Genomic DNA, 23277 nt, shown 5'->3' with positions numbered 1-23277 from the left:
GAAGTTAAATGTCAATTCCTCCGGTTTCAATGTCTTTCTGACAGCATCAACAACATCACAGGCAACTCCAAATCTAACAAAAGGCCAGCCGCAGTTCTCTCTCTCTCTGTGTGTGTGTGTGTGTGTGTGTGTGTGTGTGGGAGCTTAGATCTGAGAGTTGTTTAAACCCAGCCTCGCGGTTCAATATCCATCAGATTTATGTCTCTGTTATTTTTCTCTCCTAAACAGTAAGTGATAAACTCAATGAAGGACACAATAACAAAGATCTACCTTTTAACCTCTCTCTCGCTCTCTCTCTCTCCTTGTCTATATCATAGTCTCTCTGTCCCCGTGCCATCAATCAGCCTTGTGGTGATTGCCGTTGGATTACGGGGCTTTTGCTGGCCGCTTACAGCGATTAACGTCTGGACAAGTAAAACACCCCTATATCCCTTCGCGCTGACAGAGGTAAAGAATAGGGCACCCTCGCTGATATCCACACACATAATAACACCTTCATCTGAAATTCAATCTGCCACCTTTGACATGGGTCCTCTATACGTTTGATAAAAGGTGTGATTTTCTCCCTAGTCTGTTTGGCCTCGTACGATCCCCCGCATGCACATCTGCTAGCTGGACACAGCGGTGGATGCCCGTGATAGATTAGGACCGGCTGTGGTGAAGTGATGCAAAACAAGCGTAACTGTGAAACCTGCGCAGCAACATGTACACGCTCAGAGGCCAGCTCCGGCGCCTGGCGTTTATCTTCCCCCAACTCCTGCACACACGCACGGACAGATGGTAACAGCGGCCGCTGGCACAGCTCCTTATTCCCTCCCTTACAAACATAATTCATCACCTGCAGGAGCGTCTTCAGCGCGTGTGTGTGTGTGTGTCTGACCCGATCCAGTGCCACACTAACCTGTTTTAGGAAACACACCGATGACAACAGAGAAAAAATGGAGCTTGTTCCATCCCTTTGGTAAAAGTCTCCCTCAACATCTGTCACTTAACACACACGCACAGGTTGACAAACAACCAAATGGATCCAAGCAGACCCCCTGCTGACAATTAAAAGTAACTCACCATTTTTCTTCCCATCAGCTCCCCTGCTGTCCACATCCTTTGCCTGCCTCGTCGTTTACTTTATACGGTTAGATAATCCATCACATGTGACTCACTGCTACTTTTCACGTAACAGGGCATCATACTGTGACCCGAGAACATGGACGACACAAGGGACGAATAATAAGTCAAATGAAAACAGCATTCAATTGATTACATTTTTTTTATTTTCATCTATTTGCATAACAAGAGTTCTCACCCAATGTGTGTTTTTTGCTGGCGTTAAGTCTCTTACATCTGCGTGTGCATTTTTTCCTTATCTAACAAGTAAGTGTCCCCGCCTTCTCCCAATGTCAGCTGGGATCGGCTCCAGCCCCCCCGCGACCCTGAATACAAGATAAGCGGTAGACGACGGATGGAACAAGTAAGCGTGTGTTCATGTGCATGTGTGTGAATGGATCAGGGGAGTAAGCGGACACTCTGCCGGTCTCCCTGTGCAGCCGCTTCCTCGCCGGCTCGGTCCCTGCAAGAAAAGGAAATTCCACGATCAAACGCAGAACATCCTATATGCATAGCCCCTGTCTAGAAAAGTACTTTTGTAACATGTTTCAGACACAGACATCATAGATTTATTCACACCAGCTGAAAGTGCCGTTGGTGTGTCGTCTGTATCGGTCATCAACATGCTCGACAGCACACCGATTCCAATATTTAATAGACCCACGAATCCAAGTTGTTTCATCCTTTGGTTTTAGTGTGAAATGTCTCCGCCTTTAAAGAACGGGACGAAGGGAGGAGAAATGTTGTAAATAAGAGGGCACTGACCGTTTTAAAACACTCACACTCAGGAGGTACAATTTACCACACCAATGGATCCTTGCACACTTTTATTGAGACATTCAGGAGATGCCTCTCCCGGTATGCATTCGACTATGACGAGGCCGAATTAACTTTGGATTCAATAAAGATAGCAGGTGTATCATTGCCATCCGCACCGCCCACCTGATCTGACAGAAGAGGTTGGTGTCACCTCAGCATCCCTTGTGATACACAGTTTGATGAGTGACTCATTCATTTATTTCATAATAGAATAATTAAAAAATAAAAGGTACTAAAAGTTGCTATTTCATTAATCATCAGTATTTCTTTGGAAGCATTACGATAGACGTCTGGATACGAGGTAAACATTAGGTCACAGCAGACACACGTCAGTGAATGCACACGCACTGTCACAGCGTTCACTTGGGTGTGCTTTAGAGTGTCCTATTGCTGGACCAAAATAAATGTCTCTTAAAAAATCTCTTATCTCAAGAACACAACGTTTTAAGGAGGGAAGTAAATGTGATGGTAAAGGTAGAGGATGCAGCTAGTGAAACAAAAACAACAAATGTACCTTCACAGCTATGCCAAACTAGTCAGATTAAGTGCATCTGCGTATATGCGTGTGTGTGTGTGTGTGTGCGTGTGTGTGTGTGTGTGTGTTTGTTTGAAGGATGTAAGAAGCTGTTTTGGGAGCCCTCTGTGTAGTTTGTGTTAATCCGGTTATTACACGTCTCAATGAGATATTCACAGTGGTCTGCTCAGCACAAGGCCTCTAGCGCAGATTATGCCCACTACTCACACTCACACACACACACACACACACACACACAATAAACATCAACAACAAACACACACACCCACACATTTAGTTTCCGTTTCGAAAATACATAAGAGAAATGCGCTGACACTCTCTCCGTCTCCGTCTCTCTCTCTCTCACACACACACACACACACACACACACACACACACACACACACACAGACACACACACACACACACACACACATTAAGCAGAACATTAAGGGCCAATACTCAACATGCTGTCAAAGCTAAAGTCGTTCTGCTGGCTAACGATCCATTACACACTCCACATATCCGACAGAGAGAAGGATTGACGGAGCACAAAAAAAGAGGGATTACCCCCCATCGTGACCATTGGAATGGTGGGGGAGTGTCAGCGAGTGTGAGGGCAGAGAAAGCGACGGATTACATGCTGATCGTGGTGAAAAGACACAGACAAGGGTCGGAAAATGGGAAGTCATGAGGCTACGCTCAGATTCGGATGGAGAAAAAGCAACGTTTGTCTTTCAGGGTATGAAAACGGAAGGCATATTTTAACAGCTATCTGCAGCTTGTACGTTTAAAACATAGTGGGCGGAAAACGATACACTAACTTTCTCAGGTTTGGTAATGATGACATATGGGTCACTATTTTTGTGAGTCCAATGGGGTTGCATTCATTTAGTTAGGTTGGATTGTTTATGTTGAAAAAGTATTGCTGACAACAAATTAAATAGTTGCTTAATCTTCATGCTGCATAAACATGACCTTGTAATGGCCCACAAATAAATAAAAGAACACCCTTTTTGTTTGTGGGAACGCCGTTATAAAACATGGTTTACTCTTGAGGATGAGGTCGGGCCCATTGTGTGTGTCTTCAGTGACCACAGTTATTATATGGGAGTGGGTTTGGTTTGTGTGTGCGTGTTACCCACCGTGTGAAACCACGATCCTCATGCTGATCCGGACTTCCACCGTCTCCTGGATGCAACGTGGACTTGCTAGACCCGGGCCCTGAATGAGGAAGAAAGGACAAAAGGACAATATAGATGAATGTACTGATGGAAATGAGTACATACAGCACGGTGAGGGTATCTTACAAAAGCAGCTACAGAAAGCGTGAGTGTGTGAAAGAGATAAGAGGACATGTAGAGGAAGACAGGAGAAAGTAAGAGGAAGGAGGGGAGGGCCGTGCAGTTCGGGATTCAAGGGGAAAGAGGGTGAAAGACAGAGAAACTATCCCGACAGTCAGTGGAATGAGTGGTGTCTCATCCCACTCCACTGCGAGCCACATCAAATTGAATCAGATTGAACATCCATCCCCACCTGCTCACTGTAAATTACACCGAGGCCCCCATTGAGAAGCCATGATGGCGTGGGTGTGCGTGTTTGCGTGCGCGCCGCACACCGATTCCTCATGCTGCGTGCTGTCTAACCAGTCTTTCATTCTTTCAATCTTGCATTGTCTCCTTACCTCCCCCCCCCCCCCCCCCCCTGCCTCTCTCAGTGCCTGGCTCTGTTTTTCAACTGAACCTCCACTTATTGCTTCACGACCATCTGCACTGTCAAACTAAGCAGCATCGGAGCAATGACACATGCAGTACGGTGCTGCTAACACGTGCACTCCAACATATACGTGCACGCAGACTCAATCTACTGCCATTTCAAAGAAGATAGGACATCTAGATTTTGGTTACCGATGAAGCTCTGTGCCTGATTTCAAATGTATTCAAGGTAAAATGAGAGTGAGATTAAATGTGATTTCTCTAAATGACCTCTTTCTAAAGTTCCTTAGGAAAATCAGACTTCAATCTTGTTTAGCATGCAATGTGTGAACAGGAATTTAAATAATATTAAGATGCATTCAGTAACATTTGTGTCTTTTTAACGTGACAAATTATAATGTCAAGTACAAATGAGGTTGATGTAAAACACATACACATTCAAATGACAAAAAAAATAAAAAATGCCTGTACAAGAAAAGGAGGTCTCTATCCACAACGATGCTCAGGAACAGGAATTTCAAGACATTCATTAATTGCACATGGGAGCCAAAGCACAGATGTTTCGGTGCTGTCAGACAAGCACACTGGAGCGGCACGCTGACAAGACGGCACAATGAGGCACACCGAGTGAGGCGACTTGTCGAGACGTCTGTGCTGAGGTTCCCTTGTGGTATTAAAAAATATGGAAAACACCCAAAGAGCACCCAAGAGTCCGTCTGATGCTGTAATTCAATATGTTGAAAAGGCTTGGATTTCTTGGGAGGTATTTCAAGTGTGGGACCCCTACCAAAGTATTCAACTTTAAGGTGTTAAATTTCAAATTCAGAGCATATCAGTGATGTCTCCACTTGGACCTCAACGAGCCATCAGCCTAGCCGGCAGCTAGCAGCTAACGGTGGTAACAAAACGTACAGCAGAACCAACGGCAGAGCTTTAAACTACTTGCATTTGATGTAAAAGTGTGACTGATTTTAGTGGAGGAGAGGACTAAAACAAGCTAAACATGCAGAATAAACAGAGTGGTGGAATGAAATAATCAATATAAACACAACTGTTTACTGTAAAATATGAATTAATGAGAAGTGTGGGTATTAGATATATTACTCAATGAAGCAGATTATCGTCTTGTCTCTCAGGTGTGTGTGTGTGTGTGTGTGTGCGTGTGCGAGCATCAGCATGAACAGATTACTACAGTGTTTCTGGGATCGGAACGAGGGAAGTGATGAGAGGACACATTCCTGGAGTGACTCCCAATCCTGCATGCGTGTGTGTGTGCTGTGTGTGTGTGTGTGTGTGTGTGTGTGTGTGTGACTGTTTGTGTTTGATAGTGATACGGGATAATCTCTTTAAGAAAACTGCACACTCAGTGCATAAGAAAGTGAGGCAGTATGCAGAAATGAGGTGTATTAATTGTTTATGAAATGTAGTTTTTGTGTGTGTGAAAGTAAATAAGTGAGTTTGGTTGAATGGTGTTCACAGACAACATGCACACAAGCGAGCATGTAAGCAAGCGCATGCACACACACACACACACACACACACACACACACACACACACACACACACACACACACACACACACACACACACACGCACACCCGTACCAGATGTTCCTAGTTCATCTGCTGATATTCCGTCTCTCCTCGTGGGCCTGGTTGAGTGAATTTGAATTTCAGTTGGCTGCATGTGGTTGTTCTTCATCATTCTAAAAAACAGGTGTTCTTCGGTGTAGGTACTTAGGCTGCTGCTGCTTAGCCCATAACCCTCTTTATTGAAAGAGTGGGAGATAAACAGAAAATGGGCACATTCAGATATTTAAAACAAATTATTCTAAACAGAAAAAGTACTTTTTTTTATATCCAATAAAATGTCTGTGCTGCATTTTTAAAACATCCTTGTATTGCCCTCTAGGAGCTCTTAAACTATTTGAAACATCTGGTTTCAAGATAAATGACATTCAAGGACACAGATCACACAGCGTCATACTGCTAACAGTTGGATGGATGGCTAGCAAATGGAAATAGCAATGCATTCGCTTTGCTATCTCAATCCAACACAGTGTGATTTTGTGTAGATACGATGCATGGAATAACTTTTTGGCTATAACAGTGCACCAGAATATAAAGCTGCCATGATAGGGTTATTCATTGTCATGGTTGCTCTACCATTTTAAAAGTAAAAACTAGGTCATGGATACAAATGGTTGTAATCGTGGAATCATTTCATCCCAGTGTGCTTCGCTGTCAGCCAGTCTCTTTTTTAAATCTACCACTAGGAGCGGCAAATGTTATAAGAAATAGGATAAGGTTCCCAGTTTACTCCGGATATACTATCCTATTCATTCAAATACATATATAAATGAATTCATGTAAATGTAATGAATTACATGTGATAATAATCACATCCATTTGTTAATCCATTTGTCCATTCAGCAGCAGCATCTGTGCCAAACCAATAGTGCTGTACAGGCCTGTTCAGTCAATCCTGACAGCTACAATGCAATTACTGCTGTTTTCTACTTTCTCTCCAGTGGTAAGCCAATCAATTAATACGATTGACTGGATGGAGAATCTCCTAACTAGTCTAAATCAGCTGCAAATGAAAAGAGGAAAGGAGCGGAGGAGTCAGACAGTCAGCTTTCAAGCTCAAATAGAAAACGGAGAGGGCTGAAAAACAAAATGTCTCAGAAATGCACACAAAGGTACCGTTGGAATGCTTTTTCCACATATCCTAGCACTACTATCCTTACATGTAATCATGTAGAAATGTCTATAGAGGTTTGGTCATTGTCCTGCCTGTCTGTCTATTCATCTGTCTCTCTCTATGGATGAGACAGAAGCTGCAGACTAACGACCTCCTTTTCGGACTCGCCGGGTGACAGGGAGTAAGAGCAGAAAGGAGAGGTGGAAAGGTAGAGCAGGAGACATATAAAACCTGTTGGATCTCAGCCCTGCCTGGGGGAAAAAGGTACAGAGGAGACAGACCGAGAGATGGTGGGACATAAATGAGTGCAGAGTGTTGTCAAGGTGATATTCCTCCTCTCTGACCTTTCTCTCTCATTAACTTTGGAGTTTTAACGACGGCGGCGGAGACAGCGCGGGGTTTGACGAGCGGCTGGCCGCGCGGTGCACGGAGGGTGGTGGTGCCCTTGTGGGAGTCTCTCACTCTCAACCTCATTCGGTTAACAATGAAGCAGCGAAGAGCCGGGCTTCAAGACTTGATGAAGGGAAAAGTTGATGGGATCATTTGGGGGCCAGAGCGTTTTTCTTTCAGCGGGTACATTTTGAATTAGAACTCCTTGCTGAATCCAAACAGCAGCCCCTGTTTAAAATGCATGCAATTCAACAGCCTTGGACGAGAGTACAAGGTGTAATGAGCACCGTGATAAATTATAGCGCCCGATTCGATCCAAGCATTATTATTGGAACTCTGATACAATTTGGAGGTGAAGGCGAGACTTCCGCCAGCCTTGCGGGTTCGTCCGAGCACCTCGGAGACACGGCCGGTTTACAAATCGTTAGTGTTCGAAAACATTTTCAAGACCCGTCATGTGGTTACAAATGGGAGCTAGCATATATCTCGTCGATACATACCTGAGTAGCAAACGAATGGTCTACCAGTTAATATCAGAAAAACAAAACCAAAAAAACAGTGTTACTGCAGAATTTGTCTGGTTTAGTTCAAGGTGAAACTTAAGAAGCAAAGAGGGGGGAAAAAATATAACCATGGAATTATTGTCATGAAGGCAAAGCCTAGTGAAATATAACACGAATCTGACAATAAACGTCTTTCCTCTCAACACTCGAAGTTTCTGAGTGTGATGTGAAGGACACAGGCAACAAAAGGCTGTATTTGTGTGTGAGGATGTCTTTGTAATGAAATGTGGACGTTGCAACGTTCCCAAGTACAAGTACAGCAGCTGGGTCAAGGGTCCCATGCTTCAGACTATGATGCTCTAAGGAACGTTCTAGCATCAGTTTTGGATGTCTCAGGGGTGGCGTGTAAAAAAAAGTATGCTTGTTATGTAAAACAAGTTCGATGCTTGCTACGTTTCGTACTTGTCTAACATAACTAAGGTAAAATGAGTCAACATTGGCTTGGTTTCATAAGGGGACACACATTTCCACCCCTTCCGTATTTAAGTTAATGGTAAGAATGGGTGGGGACTATCACAAGTTTGGGGAAGGGAAACTGTGTTCACCTACAGTTTAAGAAAATGGAGGCACTGAATAGAAAAATAAGATGTGCAGGCACGTGCAGGCAATGAAATACACACACACACACACACACACTTTTAAAAAAGGCATCTCAGGAAAGCTCCCCTCGGACCCACCAGTACTAAATTATCGGTGTTGTCCCCCATCTCTCGTTTTTTTCCACGATGCAGCCAGCGCTCCTCTGGGTTTAAAACTCATTTTCATCTCTCTTGTAAGCTCTACATTTTTACATATTTGTTCGAAATCCTATTAAGAGGCCTTTGTGATATGAATAACGCTTGCAAATTGGAAAGTATCTCCAGGCAAAAGTTGGACACAGAGGTAATCTTCACAATCTAATCTCTTGAAGCACAAAAACAGTGACGGCGCTTCCGGATGTAGTTTGCAGGGAAACGTGAGCTAAACATCAGTTTAAAGAGGAAATATAATAGGAGCATAAAAATTCATGAGCACACCTAAAGAGACTTCTCCAAACCTACCTGTTGGGTCTGAACCGTGCGTGGAGGTTTGGCGTGTGTAGAGCGGGTCACGGCGTGTGTGTTCCGGGGTGTCAGAGTGACCGTGATTCACGTCCAAACCCAGCGGCGGAAAACCATCCAGATCGCAGAACTTCTCTGATCCAGGCCCAGCTCTTTGGTTGTGCACCACCTAAGGGGATATGAAAACAGATGGAGAGGAGGAGGGATGGAGGGCAGGGAGGGGGGGTATGAAAGGGAATAAATGGAAAGAGTGAGGCAGAAAGACAGATCGTGTGAGGATGAGACAGACAGATGATACACAAAGATATAGATTATGAAGGGAGAGTTGAGGAGGGGACATAAAGGAAGGGGAATATTGGGGGGCATGACAATGGAGAGAGTGTAGGGGAATAGGGAATTAAGTTTCATTTCTATCCTAACACATTCTGTTCAAAGGACAAACGGAAATTCAATATCAATGTAACTTTTTTTTATAATTGGTAAGCCTGTTAAAATTTGTGTTTTTACATTTTCCTCTGTGTGCATATTAATAAACCGGTGTATTTCACTGGAGATTATTCTCTTTTCTCCTTGTTTCCTTTGTTTCCACTTGAAGAATTGTTATTTAATTAACCCCTGGAGCTGGTGAGAGCATCTGACAACGGTGTGGTGGGTTAGCAGTTCTTCCCACGCGAGTGTCCTCCTGTGAGACGGGGGGGGGGTGTAAAATGAGGACGCTCTGTTTAGTTAAGATTAGATCCGAGGCATTAACATGCTAGCCATAGCGTCGCAGGATACCGCAGTTTGGCCGGGAGAAAATAGAAAGCAAGGCATGTGGGAATAGTGTTGTTAAGAAAGAGGAAGTAGCGAGCACGGAGAATGACAAGAGGAAAGAAAGGAGGCATGACAACGAAATGACGAGACAGTGAACACAATGGGACCGTGTAAAAGGGGAAAAAACGGAGTCGTGTTTGTGCCGACCGGTGTCTCCTCATAACACAAAAGGATGCAGCAGTTGACTAGCTGCCTGAACTATAGGGTGACGGTAAACACAGAGAATAGACAGGGACACAAGGATCGGGCCAAAGAAACCAGAGGAAGAGAAAGTGTAAGTAGGACGTGGAAGACGAGAGAGAGGAGACATCGGCACCAGGGTGGAGCGAGAGAGAGAGAGAGAGAGAGAGAGAGAGAGAGAGAGAGAGAGAGAGAGAGAGAGAGAGATGGAAAAAAAATCTAATCTAATCATTTTAGGAAGAGTTTGATTCAGGTCCAGAGGCCACAGATAACCACCATCTAACAATCATGGACCTCATTTTGCTCCAGCTTTTTAATAAAGCACCGGCCTTCCCTTATTTTTTTCATTCCCTTGTCACAGCATAAAGGATTCATACCATTAAATGGCTGATAGGTCATTTGGGACCATTCAAGCGGTGTCTTTTTAATCCACTGCGTTTCTCCTTTCTTACTTCAATGGGGTGCACCTTTAACACCGCTGCCTTGGGTGTCTCCGCACTATAGATGAATAATGTAAAGTCATTTCCGCGATACAAATGTTAGCTAATAGATCGGGTCAGCTACAATAAGAAACTCTAACTGTACGTCTTCTCATTCTATCGAGTGATTATGTCCAGCATAACGATGTACTTCTCTTAAACTTCTCAAATGTGTCCATTTATTCACTTTATCACCCAGCATGAAAGACAAACATTAACATATTGGTGTATAACCACTAACACCTATTTGGTCATTATTTGATTTATTTTTTCAGCAGTCAGACATTTTTCCCCACTGTCATATTTTTTATATTTTCATCATGTTTTTTCTCAAGTGAAGGAGTTGCTGCAGCAATTCATTATACAACGTATTCTATTTGTATGTGATAAAACAACTGTGTTTTTGTATCAGTGACATACTGTATGTTCACAGCTAATCAGCAAAAAAGTCTCAAAACTTGACTAAAGAGGCTTTATTTTTTGGTCATAAATTGTGCACTTCACATGTTTCACTGTGCTTCTAAATGTCTGTTTTCCTGTGTTTTGTTGTTGTTTGTAATTAAGGGCACAATGCAGTTTTCTTTTGGCATCTATTTTTAAAAGTGCTTACAAGTAGTCGTTAATGGACTAAATTATGGAGTTAGTTTAGTACGCTTATGTTAATAACACATGTTTAATGTGAAAACTATTCTCTATTGATGCCTGATTGTCAGCTTGGAAATCACTGACACTTGAGCCCATGAAATTGCGTTATATTCCTTGCGGCTCCCAGAAAATAGCGCTATTACAGCTCTCTAGCCCACGCTTCATCCTCCAAGAAACAAAAAGTATGTGGGAGTATGGAAACATGTCACCATAGATGCTTCTGACAGCTGCTCCTGCTCATCAGGCTGCAGATCCCTTTCTCTGTCTGCATCGGCAGGAACAAAGGGATCTTGTGTATGAGAAATGGCAGGATTCCCTCGCTCGTCACTGGATCTCCCTCTCGTTAAACGTCCGTTCATCGGTGCTTCTTCATCTGAAGAGTCTTCCTCATGTGAAGCCGGACCCAAACTATCAGTGGACATTTCATCTCCACTGTCTTCATGAAAAACACAAAACAAACAACATATTATGAAAAAATATACCTCAAACATATAACATATACACAAAAACACTTAAAACAAATTGCTCTCACATGTATCAACTACACTGTGTGTGTGTGTGTGTGTGTGTGTGTGTGTGTGTGTGTGTGTGTGTGTGTGTGTGTGTGTGTGTGTGTGTGTGTGTGTGCTGTACCTGCCTGCATGTATGAGAATTAAGTCTGTATCTGCATCAGTGAATCCTAATGTGCTTGCTATACTAAGGGGAATTCAGTGTCATTCTTCACAGTGTAATTACCTTCCTGTCTGTTGTAGCTTTATGTCAAATATTTGTTTAAAACCCCAATCGATATTAAAAAAAAAAGGAAGGTTTTTTTTTTATAGTTGGATCTAAATTGGCTTTGACAGCCCAGCAGAATAAAAGGAGGCCATTATTGCTGAGATCCACAGGCATCTGATTTATAGAAACTTTATAGGCCATTGAGAATTGTGTTTAGGGAAAATGTAGCAGGACAAAATCTTCTATCTAGGAACCGCATAACTGCATCCATAAATATACTTCTATACTTTAATCATTAACCCTTATTTAACATAGTTACCTAACTAAATAGTTGTACATCCAGCCCATCTCTTATAATTAGTCAACCAATGACAATCATCATTGGTGCCCATTTTCATGATTAAAAAAGTAAATATGATTTGTTCCTGTCAGAGCATCAACACACACAAAGAGAGTTCATTATTACAATTCACTCACCTATTGATAGCTCCTCTTCCTTCCCCCCTCTTACATCTAAAGGAGGATACATACAGTGAGTGAATTCATGCTCAGCAGGGATGGGAGAAGAGGACATAAACACTGAAGAATCCTTGAATATGGGTTGTTCTGATAAAAGGGATGAGTCTGAGCCTCTTTGTAAAGGGTTGGTTGGGTAAACGTTGGGCAATAAGGTTCCCTCAGTGGAGCTCGATGGTGAGAGTGTGAATGTGGACCAAAGGGAGTAGGGTATGGACGGGGAGAGATGCTCTGCTGGGAGTGTAGGTCCGGGACTAGCCGACGGAGAAACATCAGGTGGAAACGCCACAGGGGAGTACGAGGATCTAGGGATCTCAGTTTGGGAATGTGCCTGTGAGGGAGAGGACAATAGCTGTATTGATCCAGGATCAGGGTTTGATTTATGGAAATTGGGGGTCCAATTGGGCGTTGGTGGCATTGAGGTTGGTGTCTTGATTAATGTCTTTGTCGTCCTCGGAGTCTTAGCAGTGAGGCAAGCTGACGGCTTACATTTAGAGGACGATGCTGAAAAGACAAACAGCAATAAGGATATTAGTTGCGTTTGCAGGCATGTGTTCAGGTCATTTTTTTTCATTAACAAGAACAAACACATGCACAAAGAGATTTTTCACCGATATAGGGATTGTTTAATTCGTCCTTGACTTATGCCGTTCTGCAAGTCTTATATGCACAAAACTGACCACGAAGAATACATTTTAATTGTATTTTTCAGTGAGTCGAGTTTTCAATACATGTAATGAAATCCCCTTTGCCTGCATATTTATAACGTGTCATTAAACCTGGAAAAACCTGCTATAAAAGCTGGGAAACCTGAGATGACAAAACGGAGGCAAAGTGATCATACTTTTCATAAGATAATATGGAAATATGGCACCTGTTTTCTCTAGAGACAACTACAGGCGAGGCATTTCTCGTATAAACAACACAAAGCTCACATTGTGTAGAGTGTTCTTCTTTTGAAGACCGAGGCTTAGAATGATGGAGCTTCTGAGAGTCTTTGGGTTTTGATGGTTTCGATGGTTGTGTCAAACTGGGAGAAGAGCAGCTGACTCTTGAGGACCCCCTGGTGGATGAGGCAGTTTGGGGCACCGCGGTTCCCTTCCTGCGAATCTGCTGAGCGGTGGGAACCCTGTGTGGGAAACGGACGCCATTGTGAGGGAGTCATGGCAACACATACCTTTCCCAGCTCCTTTACATTGATATAGATTTTACTTAAACAATATAACTCATGATTAAATAGTGCTAATAATGTATGATATAATATGACTGGATGGGATGACTGAAGATGAATTCTATTATTTTATAAACAAGCAAATTCAATCAAATGGACACCTGCTGTTCACCTGAGTGTTTACTTATTCCCTTGTCTGTAGATAAAAGGCCTTGTCCTCTAATCTCTGTAATTGACAGACGTAGCCACTTAAGCTTTTTCACACAGGCCAGTGTGGATGTGAGTAGGCACCTGTGAGGTCGATTTGTTTTAATTTGGCTCACTTTCTGTTGTTGTCTGGTCTCTGTTCAGCAGCAAGAACTCCATTCATGTCTCTGTCTCTCTGGAGATGAACAAAAAAGAACAGTGTTGTCACACGTGAATAAGACAGCGAGACGTGGGGAAGAAAAAATATGCCAGAGTCTGTGAAGTTCTGCTCCATCTAGATCCACTGTGTGTTCATGTGGGTAAAACACTTTTGTTGAGATGAAATGCTTCAGTCATTCTCACCTCGTCCATGACTTCTATGACGAGGCACGACTCTGGTGTAGTCAGCTGAGGACCAGTCCCGCCCCTGCCGTCAGGGACAGCAAACAGCGATGCGCAGTAGCGACGTAGCTCCTCCTCCCGAGCTATAAACGCACACACAACAATCAAGACGGGGCGAGAGCTCAAAGAATTATCTTTTATTTTGCTGTTTTGAGATGAACGCATAGGAACTAAATAACGTTATCATAAATATTTTATCAATTTTATATGAAATGATTGTGGATTCAAGAAATCCTTCAACATTTGCAGTTGACAGGAGCATCATTAAATATGCAAACGGGCAAATCAATCACCGGAGCCTCCATCCAGCCAACGTATCTGTCAAGCTTTTGCTGCGCTTTGGCAGCACTGAAGGTTAAAACTACCTCAACTTTCAGAGAGGCACTGCACTGTCACTTTTGATTTTAAAAAATAGCCGGGCAATTAGAGCCGGTTAATGTGATTGTTTACAATGGACGTTAACCAAGTTGAAAATTGTAACAACATAAAAAGGAACCTCTTATCACTTCCACAGGTCGCCAGTTTACCACAAGGCTGACAAGACAGAGAACCATTCACGCTCACATTCACACCTAAAATTAGAGACACCAATTAACCGAACCAGTCTTTGGACTGTGACCCTGGAGAGCACTCACGCTAACGCACACTCCACACAAAAGGCCGACCCAAACCCTGATTCAAACCACCTTGCTGTGAGGCGACAGTGCTCCATATTGAATATTCAAAATATTATTCACGATACTTCACGATACTTCTTCTATCGACACACTGTATATTGGAAACCCCCTGTCTTTGACGTGATTTGTTGTTTTTTTCTTCAGACAGTGTATTTGTATCATTGTTTTACCACTGCAAGTTACACGTCTGTGCCACGGCTCCCTATCCCTCGCTCTTATACTCACAACACTTCTATCACATCACCACATGGCTCTAACAGCTTGGGAAAATGAGAATTTAAAAACAAGGGAGAGGTCCCACACAATGCCGGAAAAAACAGCTTTTATTATTCATGGACACAAACATAGCCGGCACTTTCATATGCAGAGACAGGAAGGGAGGAGAAACTCTGCAACCTGTTGTAATTGGCATGTGTTGGAGAAAGTTTGAAGCAGGTGGAAGGAATAGTTTATCAGCTGCCAAACAGCTCTACATTTCCCAAAGACACTGATGTCTTCCTCACATCTGCATATTGCTGAAACCATGGAATATCAATTATTAAAACTGTGAGCAGGGAAATGAAATTCATGATGACAACGCGGTCCCGGCACCGTGGGTCGGGGGACGCCGTTATCAACAGTAGCGGCTGTATGAGCGATGTGCTGTGCAGCAGTGATGAGCTGGCCAGTGGGACACACACACAGCTTCCATTAAGATGATGGGTATCAAACGAAGCACTCTATTGGTGTCTGTATTACTTTAAGGGGATTGGTACTGACCCAGCCCTACATGTGCATAATAGTCTGGTTTTTGTTTGATATATCTTTTGATATAGCCCTCCGCAAAATGTCAAAAGTGTAACATACTTCTGATATCAACTTTCTGGGTTAATGTTGGGTTAATGAGAATTTTGCAACTAAGGATTCTGGGTCATGAGATAGACATGGTTGAAAAACCCTCCTTCAGGGAGCATTTTTAACCACATAACAATTAGTAACAAACGGTCAAATCCTCTGAAGACTCCTAAAAAATAGGATGTGTTGGAAACAGCCTCGTCAATAGCTTTTCTAACCATTATCATGCATTTTGAGGTTATCGTTGAGTATGTGTTCATTGTTGCATAACCAAGGCCTTAATCAAAACAAATGTTTTGTTCCAGGTCATAGGTGAAAGCGTATCAACCAAAATAAACAGTGAATGCCCTCTCAATACACTACAAAGCGAGAAGTCTACATAACGTGCAACTAATAAATATGTCCCGTAGATCTCAAAAGCTTGCACTTGTCATTGAACTCCATTGGGTGCTCAGCAATACGCCCAACAAAAGAGAAGTCCATTTTAGGCAGCTGCACCTCAGTTACTAACAAATATTAGTGTCAAATTTGGGTTGTTAACTTGTCAAACATTTCTATGGCGAGCACGGGCAACAATTTTGACCTCAAATATTTTGAAAAACAACTATTCGACATAACGGGAAAGGGGGTCCAGCGAGGACTTGCCGATCCTGACAAGGTCGGGATTGAAGTGGATCGAGAGTGATGTGATGAGAGGCAGTTGAGAGCCCCGGGGTCCAGAGGTTTCGAAGGGGGGAGAGATAACCATAGTCCACCCGTCTCCTGACAGTCTCGGCTGGGGGCCAGACAGCCAGGACGCTCCCCTGACTGATGAGCTCCAGGCCCTGAGCTTCAGACTACAAGCCAACCCTCAGCTCCTCTCCCTGCTCCATTCCTTACCCAGGCAGAGTGCAACCTGTCAGGCATGAGCCGCCTCTAACCGCCCTCTGCCCACACAATCACAGCCAGTGATTACCTATCACACCGCCACGGATGGATAGGCAGCACTGATATGGCTGAAATGCTGAGAGGGAGAATTTTTTTTTTTTTACTTTTATTATTGTGTGTTTGTATATATGTGAGTGCGTGTGTGCGTGTTTGTGTGTGTGCATGTGTGTGCGTGTGTGTGTGTGTGTGGGTGCATGCAGGTCATCAAACTTGTCCGTAGCTGTTTCTTTGTTTGGTCTAAGAGGATGTTATGTATATCAGAAAAGTGGCATGTACAGGTGTGCCTCTGTGTGTGTGTGTGTGTGTGTGTGTGTGTGTGTGTGTGTGTGTGTGTGTGTGTGTGTGTGTGTGTGTGTGTGTACTACCTGTAAGGCTACTTGCGGTCTCCTTCCCAGTCTTTGTGTCAGGCAGTGATTTTAAATCCGTACAAAAGGCCAACGGTGGACAATAAGTTTGGAGTGGTGTTCTAGAAACAAAAAATCACATATGAAAAAAAAAAATGAATCAATACTAAATGAATAAAAATAAAACATAAACCCATAGACTCTAAGCCAACCCCCAGGCAAGGTAGCAATTGTCTGATTTTCCTCTTTTCAGTTCTGTTGCTTTCTTTCTCCCTCATCCTGAATTCTGCATGGCTAGACGGATAGATGGACGTATTGATGGACACGTGCATACTTTAGTTTTTTTCTCTGATCATATCATTCTGCTGTAGCTCCACCAAAACAGCCCTTCATGCCATGTGTCTATATTTCTCCAGCTTACTTCTATTCCAATCTTGCTGGTATATTATAGCCAAGGTCTGCGTTAAAGGCCAGTGAGAGAGACTTTATGAGGAGCTGCAGGCTGTCCATAAGGCGTGACTTCCTCTTACTTAGTCCGCATCCTCAATCCTGGCAATGTTTATCTTTTCTCAGTCTATTGAATCTACTCAGAGACTTATATTTAATCCTGTCCCTCACATCTCTTTTTCTCCTTACATACAGTACTTTACATGCAGTAGCCTCACTAGCCTCACTAGCCTCAGGGTGTTTGCATTTAGGCTTTTGCCAAAAAAGAAGCTTGTTGCTCTCTGGCTTCCTCTGAGGCCTTGAATTTTTAACCTCCCTTTGGAAATACATCTTCTCACAAACTTACAGAAATGTTTGCTGTGGATTTTTGTTAAAATTACCTTCAACCAACTGAGCCTGGTTTAAAAGGCAAAAAAAAAAAAACCAACAACCCTGGTGAAGATTTCTTGGGGAAGGATTTTGAATCCGAACCAAATTAGCCTTCATCCTGTAAGGAAGAGCTCGATGAGAGTTTCCCAACAGTAATTAATACAGTGGCAAATTATTTATAAGGCTTTCTAAAAGGGAAAAAGTGAGATAAAGTATAACTACCATGCCACTGAAAGACAAATTATATAAATGTAGCATTGAGTGAATGGGAGGTGAGAGACACCGCTAAGTGATGTATTAGACGTGCTTGCTCAGCCTGTCAAATTTATTGATGATACTTCATCAGAAACAATACTTCATTTTGGTTTAAGCATTATTTAAATGTCTCTCAGACTAATGGAAATACCCTTGTTTGATACCTGGCGCAATAAAGCGAGGTTAAAGCAATAGGGATTTGACAGCAATGAGCCCTTCAACAGGACAATGATTGCTGCTATATTTGCCCTGCGGACGGTGGGTTCGCTTTATCAAATTTGACATTTGTGCCCAAAGCGCTTCAAGAAAGTCACCGCTTTTATCTGAGGTGGTATTTTGGAAGCTTCTATTTCTGCAGTTGAACCTAAAAGTCAACATACAGATGAGAAGAAAACAATCCACTGGATGTAACATTTTTGTTAATATAGTTGTTTAGAAACCTTCTGAGTTTTTCTCTTTTTCCTGATGGAGTCATATTCAATAAACCAATAATGGTTCTACTGCTATTATAAGCTATTTGTGTTTTGTGCCTGAGTGTAGGCCTCATAGGGTGGCTTCCAGATCAGTTATTTTTACTTTGAGAAGCCTCTATGTATCAAGAGTTATATATGCCTTTTAGATTACCATTACTTTGAATTGATAAAACAAATCAAGCATATGTATTTTTTCTTGAATACGAAATAACTAATTCAGATCAGATTTGGGTTTTAAATCAGAAGTCGGGCACAGTCAGGTCATGTCTTACAGACATAGGTTAGGACCAGTTCAGATCTGTGCCGTGCCGACTTTTATTTCAGGGTTCAGTGCCTTGATCACAGACACTTTGGCTCTGGCAGTTGATGGAAGGGCGAGCATTCACTTACCCCAGCCATACTGCCCAGCCAGCTCAGGAAATCAGATTGATGCCCCCCTGGTCACACGCTTGCCTTCTGGATCTCGCAGTCAACCCACAACTCTAACCAGATGATAGGGTTTATAACTCTAATATCACCAAGCACTTTTAGCACATTTTTGTAAAACTCTTTCCTGCTGCATGCTTTCTCATTCTCTCCACTCGTTTTCCCATTATTACAGAGGCTTGTTAAAATTCAGCATCCTACTTTTTTTCTGCCAGCCAGCCAGCCTGCCAGCCTCTCTGTCTCTCCATTAAGCTCTGCCACCATCACCGCTGCAGGCTTATTGCACTCTAGATTGGCTCTCTAGTCTATTCCACAGTTAAAGGCTCTAACAGCTGGGGACTTAGAGCATTTCAGCTCAGGCAGTCAGCAGGCCTAAAAATGCACTCTGCTCTCCCCTCCTCTGGCCTGCTCTCCAGTGGGCAACTCAGTCCAAAAGGAACCGCTTAAATAAAGGGCTGTAATAATGGGACCTGCTGAAGCTTGGCCCTCCAGCAGTCTGCTGCACAATAAGCGCTGAGAAACTGCTTTGTACACCGGTGGCTTATGTAGGCTGACTACAGTGAGTCAGGAGAGGCATGCACGGCGACAAGGGAAGGTGTATGTGTGATGTGAAAGGGGTGTGCGTGCAAGTGGGTGTATTTGTAATGGAAGTGGAAACAAAGAGAACTGTGGGCTGCATGTCGTTATACCCATGTTCCCACCTGTACAAATAACAAGTATTCACTAGGTGACCTATGTAGGTGCCTGTCAAAGTGCTGTCTACTACAATGGTCGGATGTTCAAGGGCACAAGATTGTGAAAAAGTAAAAGAAAGAAGAAGAAGAATACAGAATACCTTTGCAATGCTGCAGTCTTCAAAATCATAAATATAACTGAAATCACAGTCTGTTCTGTCATTAAGTCCACCGAAGCTTACCTTGAACATGCTGTGTGTATTGTGTTACAGTTTATACTAAAATCATCTCATTTTGTGATGAAGCGATTGCAATGGCTTAGACACATCAGTTGGCACCAGGAAGGGAACAGGAAGAAATCGAGGTAACGGAACAGCAGGGAAGCACTGAGGAGTTGCTCATGATATTTCTTGAAGTTGACAGAAAGGCCACCAGCACAACTAACTTTTGACTTTCAAGTTTTCCTAAAAATATCAATTTATTATTATCAGTAGACACCGCCTGGATGGATCCAGAGTAGACACTTTTAGTGTGCTTTTGGTGCTGTCAGTGCACGGCATACCGAGTATTAATAGCATGTTATGGCCTTGTTTTGGCCAGGCTTATGGTGACGTGATATTTTCAGATCGTCCCATGACTACTTTTGGTTGGCCACAATGATATCCCTTTACACATGTTTTTCTTCATATCAGCAGAGATTGAATTGGAACAAAACAGATACATTGTCAGCCATAATGAAGAGCGGGGAAGTACAGCCTCTCATGGGGCATATTGGCTGAACCACACAAGTGAAGCCTCTGCATGCACATTGTTGTCCCTCAGCCTACCTGCTGTGTTTCTTCAGAAGCAATCTGTCCACGTAGGTAAGGCTGTTTTCTGTGAACTCCACCCTGACAGGTCCCCTCCCTCCTCTCCCTCGTCCTTCAGCTCCTCTGTCTGCAGAGAGGTCAGCCTGGGTCGCCATAGCTGACACCGATGCTAGAGAAATATGGGCAAGGGGAGATCACACGATATGAAAGTTCAGTTCAGAGAGCTGGGAGGAGGAAAACTCAAACAAAATGAAAGAAGGGAGTCAGAAGGTACGACAAGTAGCAGGAAAACATCATTTGCCAGCTTCTCAACACCTTCCTCAAAAACACCTCCCTTCATGAAGTGAGAAAACACCTTGTCACCATGCCAGTGGTGCCAAAACACAAACAGACAGGAGAGAAAGCCCCCTGGGAGGAGGAACGGGATGTACACAATACAAAAGGAACAGGGTACGTGCATGAGAGAAGAGGAAAGATAGAGGTAAGAAAGAGAAATGTTATGATTGTACTCCAGACACTTTGGCAGTCCACAGTGGCGGCTTTAAATTGGGCCCGGGTGCCACTGGCCTGACAGAAATAATTAGGGCTGGAGGGCCGAGCAGTAATTTGCGGAGCATAGCGAAGGCAGAGAAGGAACAGAGTCTGTCCAAGCAGTAAAGCAGAGAAAATAGAAGGCCTAATAAAAAGCACAAACACCTAGCCACACACACACTGAACCTGGAATAATAGCGCTAATAACACACACGCACATAAACCTGGACACACAATCACTGTGGCACATGCTCACATGCAGAAACACAGAATGTGTGAAAAAGGCATAAACATTTTTGCCTGACGCACTGGAGCTTGTACAAACACACACACACAGACGTACACACAGCCGAGGCGATTAGTGCTGTGGTGTGTGAGTAGGGCCACCCCGAACACTACTCTCATTATCTCACTATGCAACAGCCATGGATTACCCTCCTACTGCAGTGGTAAGCACTTTCTATAAGGCCTTAACAGATCAGAGCACATACAGGGAGAGGGGGAACGGGAAAGCTGGGGAGCAGGTGAGAAAGGGGGAGGGAGAGAGGAGCGCAGGAGAGAGGAAGTGCGAAGAAGCGCAGGATGGAGTGGGCAAAGGTAAAAAAAATGTTTAAAATGTTCTCAAGTATTACCGTATATATACTAGGGGTGACCCTGCATAGTCGACTGTCCAATGATTCAAACTAAGGAGCCTGATTCGACAATCTCACAGTCTAACAAAATGTAGTAATTACACAAGTAATCATTCGTAAATAACAACATGGCTATTTCAAAATCAAAGACTAGGCCGACATCTATAAATCAGAGGAGTTATACAAGTACGTAGGACTATTGAAGTACATATATACTACATTCATGAACGATTCTCTAAAATCAGCTGGGGGAGGCATGTAGAAACAGCTGTTTGCGGAGCATATAACAGCTGTTTGCAGCTTGTGTCCCTCTCTCCCTCTGCGTCCTCCTTGTCATTTCCTTCAGTGGAACGCTACAATGTGGAACATGGAATTAGGACGGAAATTTCTATTTACATCCACGAAAAGCAAGCAGGCTAAGAAACGTCGTCTCTCAGTCTATCGATCTCTGCTCTGTGTCAGTACTTCAGACAGCGCTGCAACTCTAACACACACACACACACACACACACACACACTCAAGCACACAAACACTGCTGTCCATTATTCCGTAACAACAGTTAAGCGATACTCATGTATCTTGAACGATGTTTTGTTTTTACTATTTTTCTATGGATAGATTACATTTAAACAGAGAAAAAAATACATGATTCAATAATCAGTCGTCTGCAGGCAAGACATGACTCATCAGATTCGACTATGTACATTGCTGCATTTTGTCAGAAGAATTAGCTTTTACATGCAAAAAAAAGTCATTAAATATCATACATATATTCACCTATACATGGAGTATCAGACTAAGCATCTTAATGGCGCCACTCAGAATAAGTACTGTAATATTCTGTCCATACATTAATTCAAGTATTTTTGAATTGCATTGCACTAGATTTCACAGATGTTCATGATATTTTGTTATTATCCTGTTATTTATTATCTGGTTGCGCCATAACCCTGATCACTCACCCAGCCTTATCCTCTGTGTATGTGTACGTCTGTAGGACTGCAACCATGTAAATGCAGGTTTACCTGGTCGGATGGGTGTCCACATTGGATCCTCACTCCCGGGGGCTTCTGATACATCACTCTTCTCTCCTCTCCACTGTCTGAGAGCTTCCTGGAAAGACCTCGCAGCTTCCTCCTCATTGTACTCTCCTTTAAGGAGAGAGCTTTTCTGCCCTTCTTCAGTCCCTTCCACCTTTTTCTCTTCTCCAGGATCCACAGTGAACACCTGCAAAAAAAATAATATCTCTTGATTTGAGTCAGCAATGGATGGCCAAAATATGAAAGGGTTAAGAAGCATCCTTACTGTATATGTATGCATTATCGTTACTATAATTTAGTGCAACACTAGTCACACAAATCTTGTATTCTAATATCCTAACAGGAAAATCTAAATTGCATGCCTGTGTACTTTCCCATCGCTTGACTTAATATTCATGTGTTGATGAGTGCAAGAAAAAAAGGAAAGGGCAGTTAATGAGATTTTGAATGCTGCAGGCGCACTATTGTCTGCTGATTCTGCAGCCAAGGGCAAGGAAAAGCATGTCTTTTTAAAGTTTGTCCACACGCAAGCATGGCTGTGACCTTGGCCCTACCTTTATTGAGAAACCATTAAATTTGGTGGGGAAATTTAATAAATCTATCTTCATATTAGACCTTTAAAAAGTAGCTTCGTTGGAATAAACACAGATTTAAAATGTCAAATGGTGGTTCTTACTGATGCATACAAATGTCTTAGAAGTTAAACTTCATCTGAGTTTATTTATTTATTTATATATATATATATATATATATATATATATATATATATATATATATATATATATACCGTATATATATATATTACCGTGCCACTGGGAGTACGCTTTCGGTGGAGAACATCCTGTTTATTCTCCTCACTTCAACTATCTAGTGTCTGCAGGC

At 42.8% G+C, this 23277-nt stretch overlaps 1 protein-coding gene across 1 annotated transcript in view; it reads right to left on the bottom strand.

Moving 5' to 3' along the window:
• Window positions 1-1404: 1404 nt before the first annotated feature.
• zbbx (zinc finger, B-box domain containing) overlaps window positions 1405-23277 on the bottom strand; it is a 45068-nt gene continuing 23195 nt past the window's right edge. The window contains exons 8-19 of the mRNA XM_084020475.1: window positions 22381-22582; window positions 20211-20361; window positions 16761-16861; window positions 13919-14040; window positions 13693-13751; window positions 13134-13327; window positions 12160-12702; window positions 11175-11401; window positions 8849-9017; window positions 5757-5918; window positions 3583-3661; window positions 1405-1567 (exon numbers count right to left, since the gene is read on the bottom strand). Of these exons, the coding sequence (XP_083876601.1) occupies window positions 1504-1567; window positions 3583-3661; window positions 5757-5918; window positions 8849-9017; window positions 11175-11401; window positions 12160-12702; window positions 13134-13327; window positions 13693-13751; window positions 13919-14040; window positions 16761-16861; window positions 20211-20361; window positions 22381-22582 (2073 nt within the window). The 3' untranslated portion in view covers window positions 1405-1503. The remainder of the gene's footprint in view (window positions 1568-3582; window positions 3662-5756; window positions 5919-8848; window positions 9018-11174; window positions 11402-12159; window positions 12703-13133; window positions 13328-13692; window positions 13752-13918; window positions 14041-16760; window positions 16862-20210; window positions 20362-22380; window positions 22583-23277) is intronic.

The sequence above is a fragment of the Eutrigla gurnardus genome (genome assembly GCF_963514095.1).
Source record: "Eutrigla gurnardus genome assembly, chromosome: 10".
Classification (NCBI taxonomy): Eukaryota; Metazoa; Chordata; class Actinopteri; order Perciformes; family Triglidae; genus Eutrigla; species Eutrigla gurnardus.
Note: the sequence above shows the minus strand (reverse complement) of the source record. Positions and strands in the feature narration are given on the sequence as shown.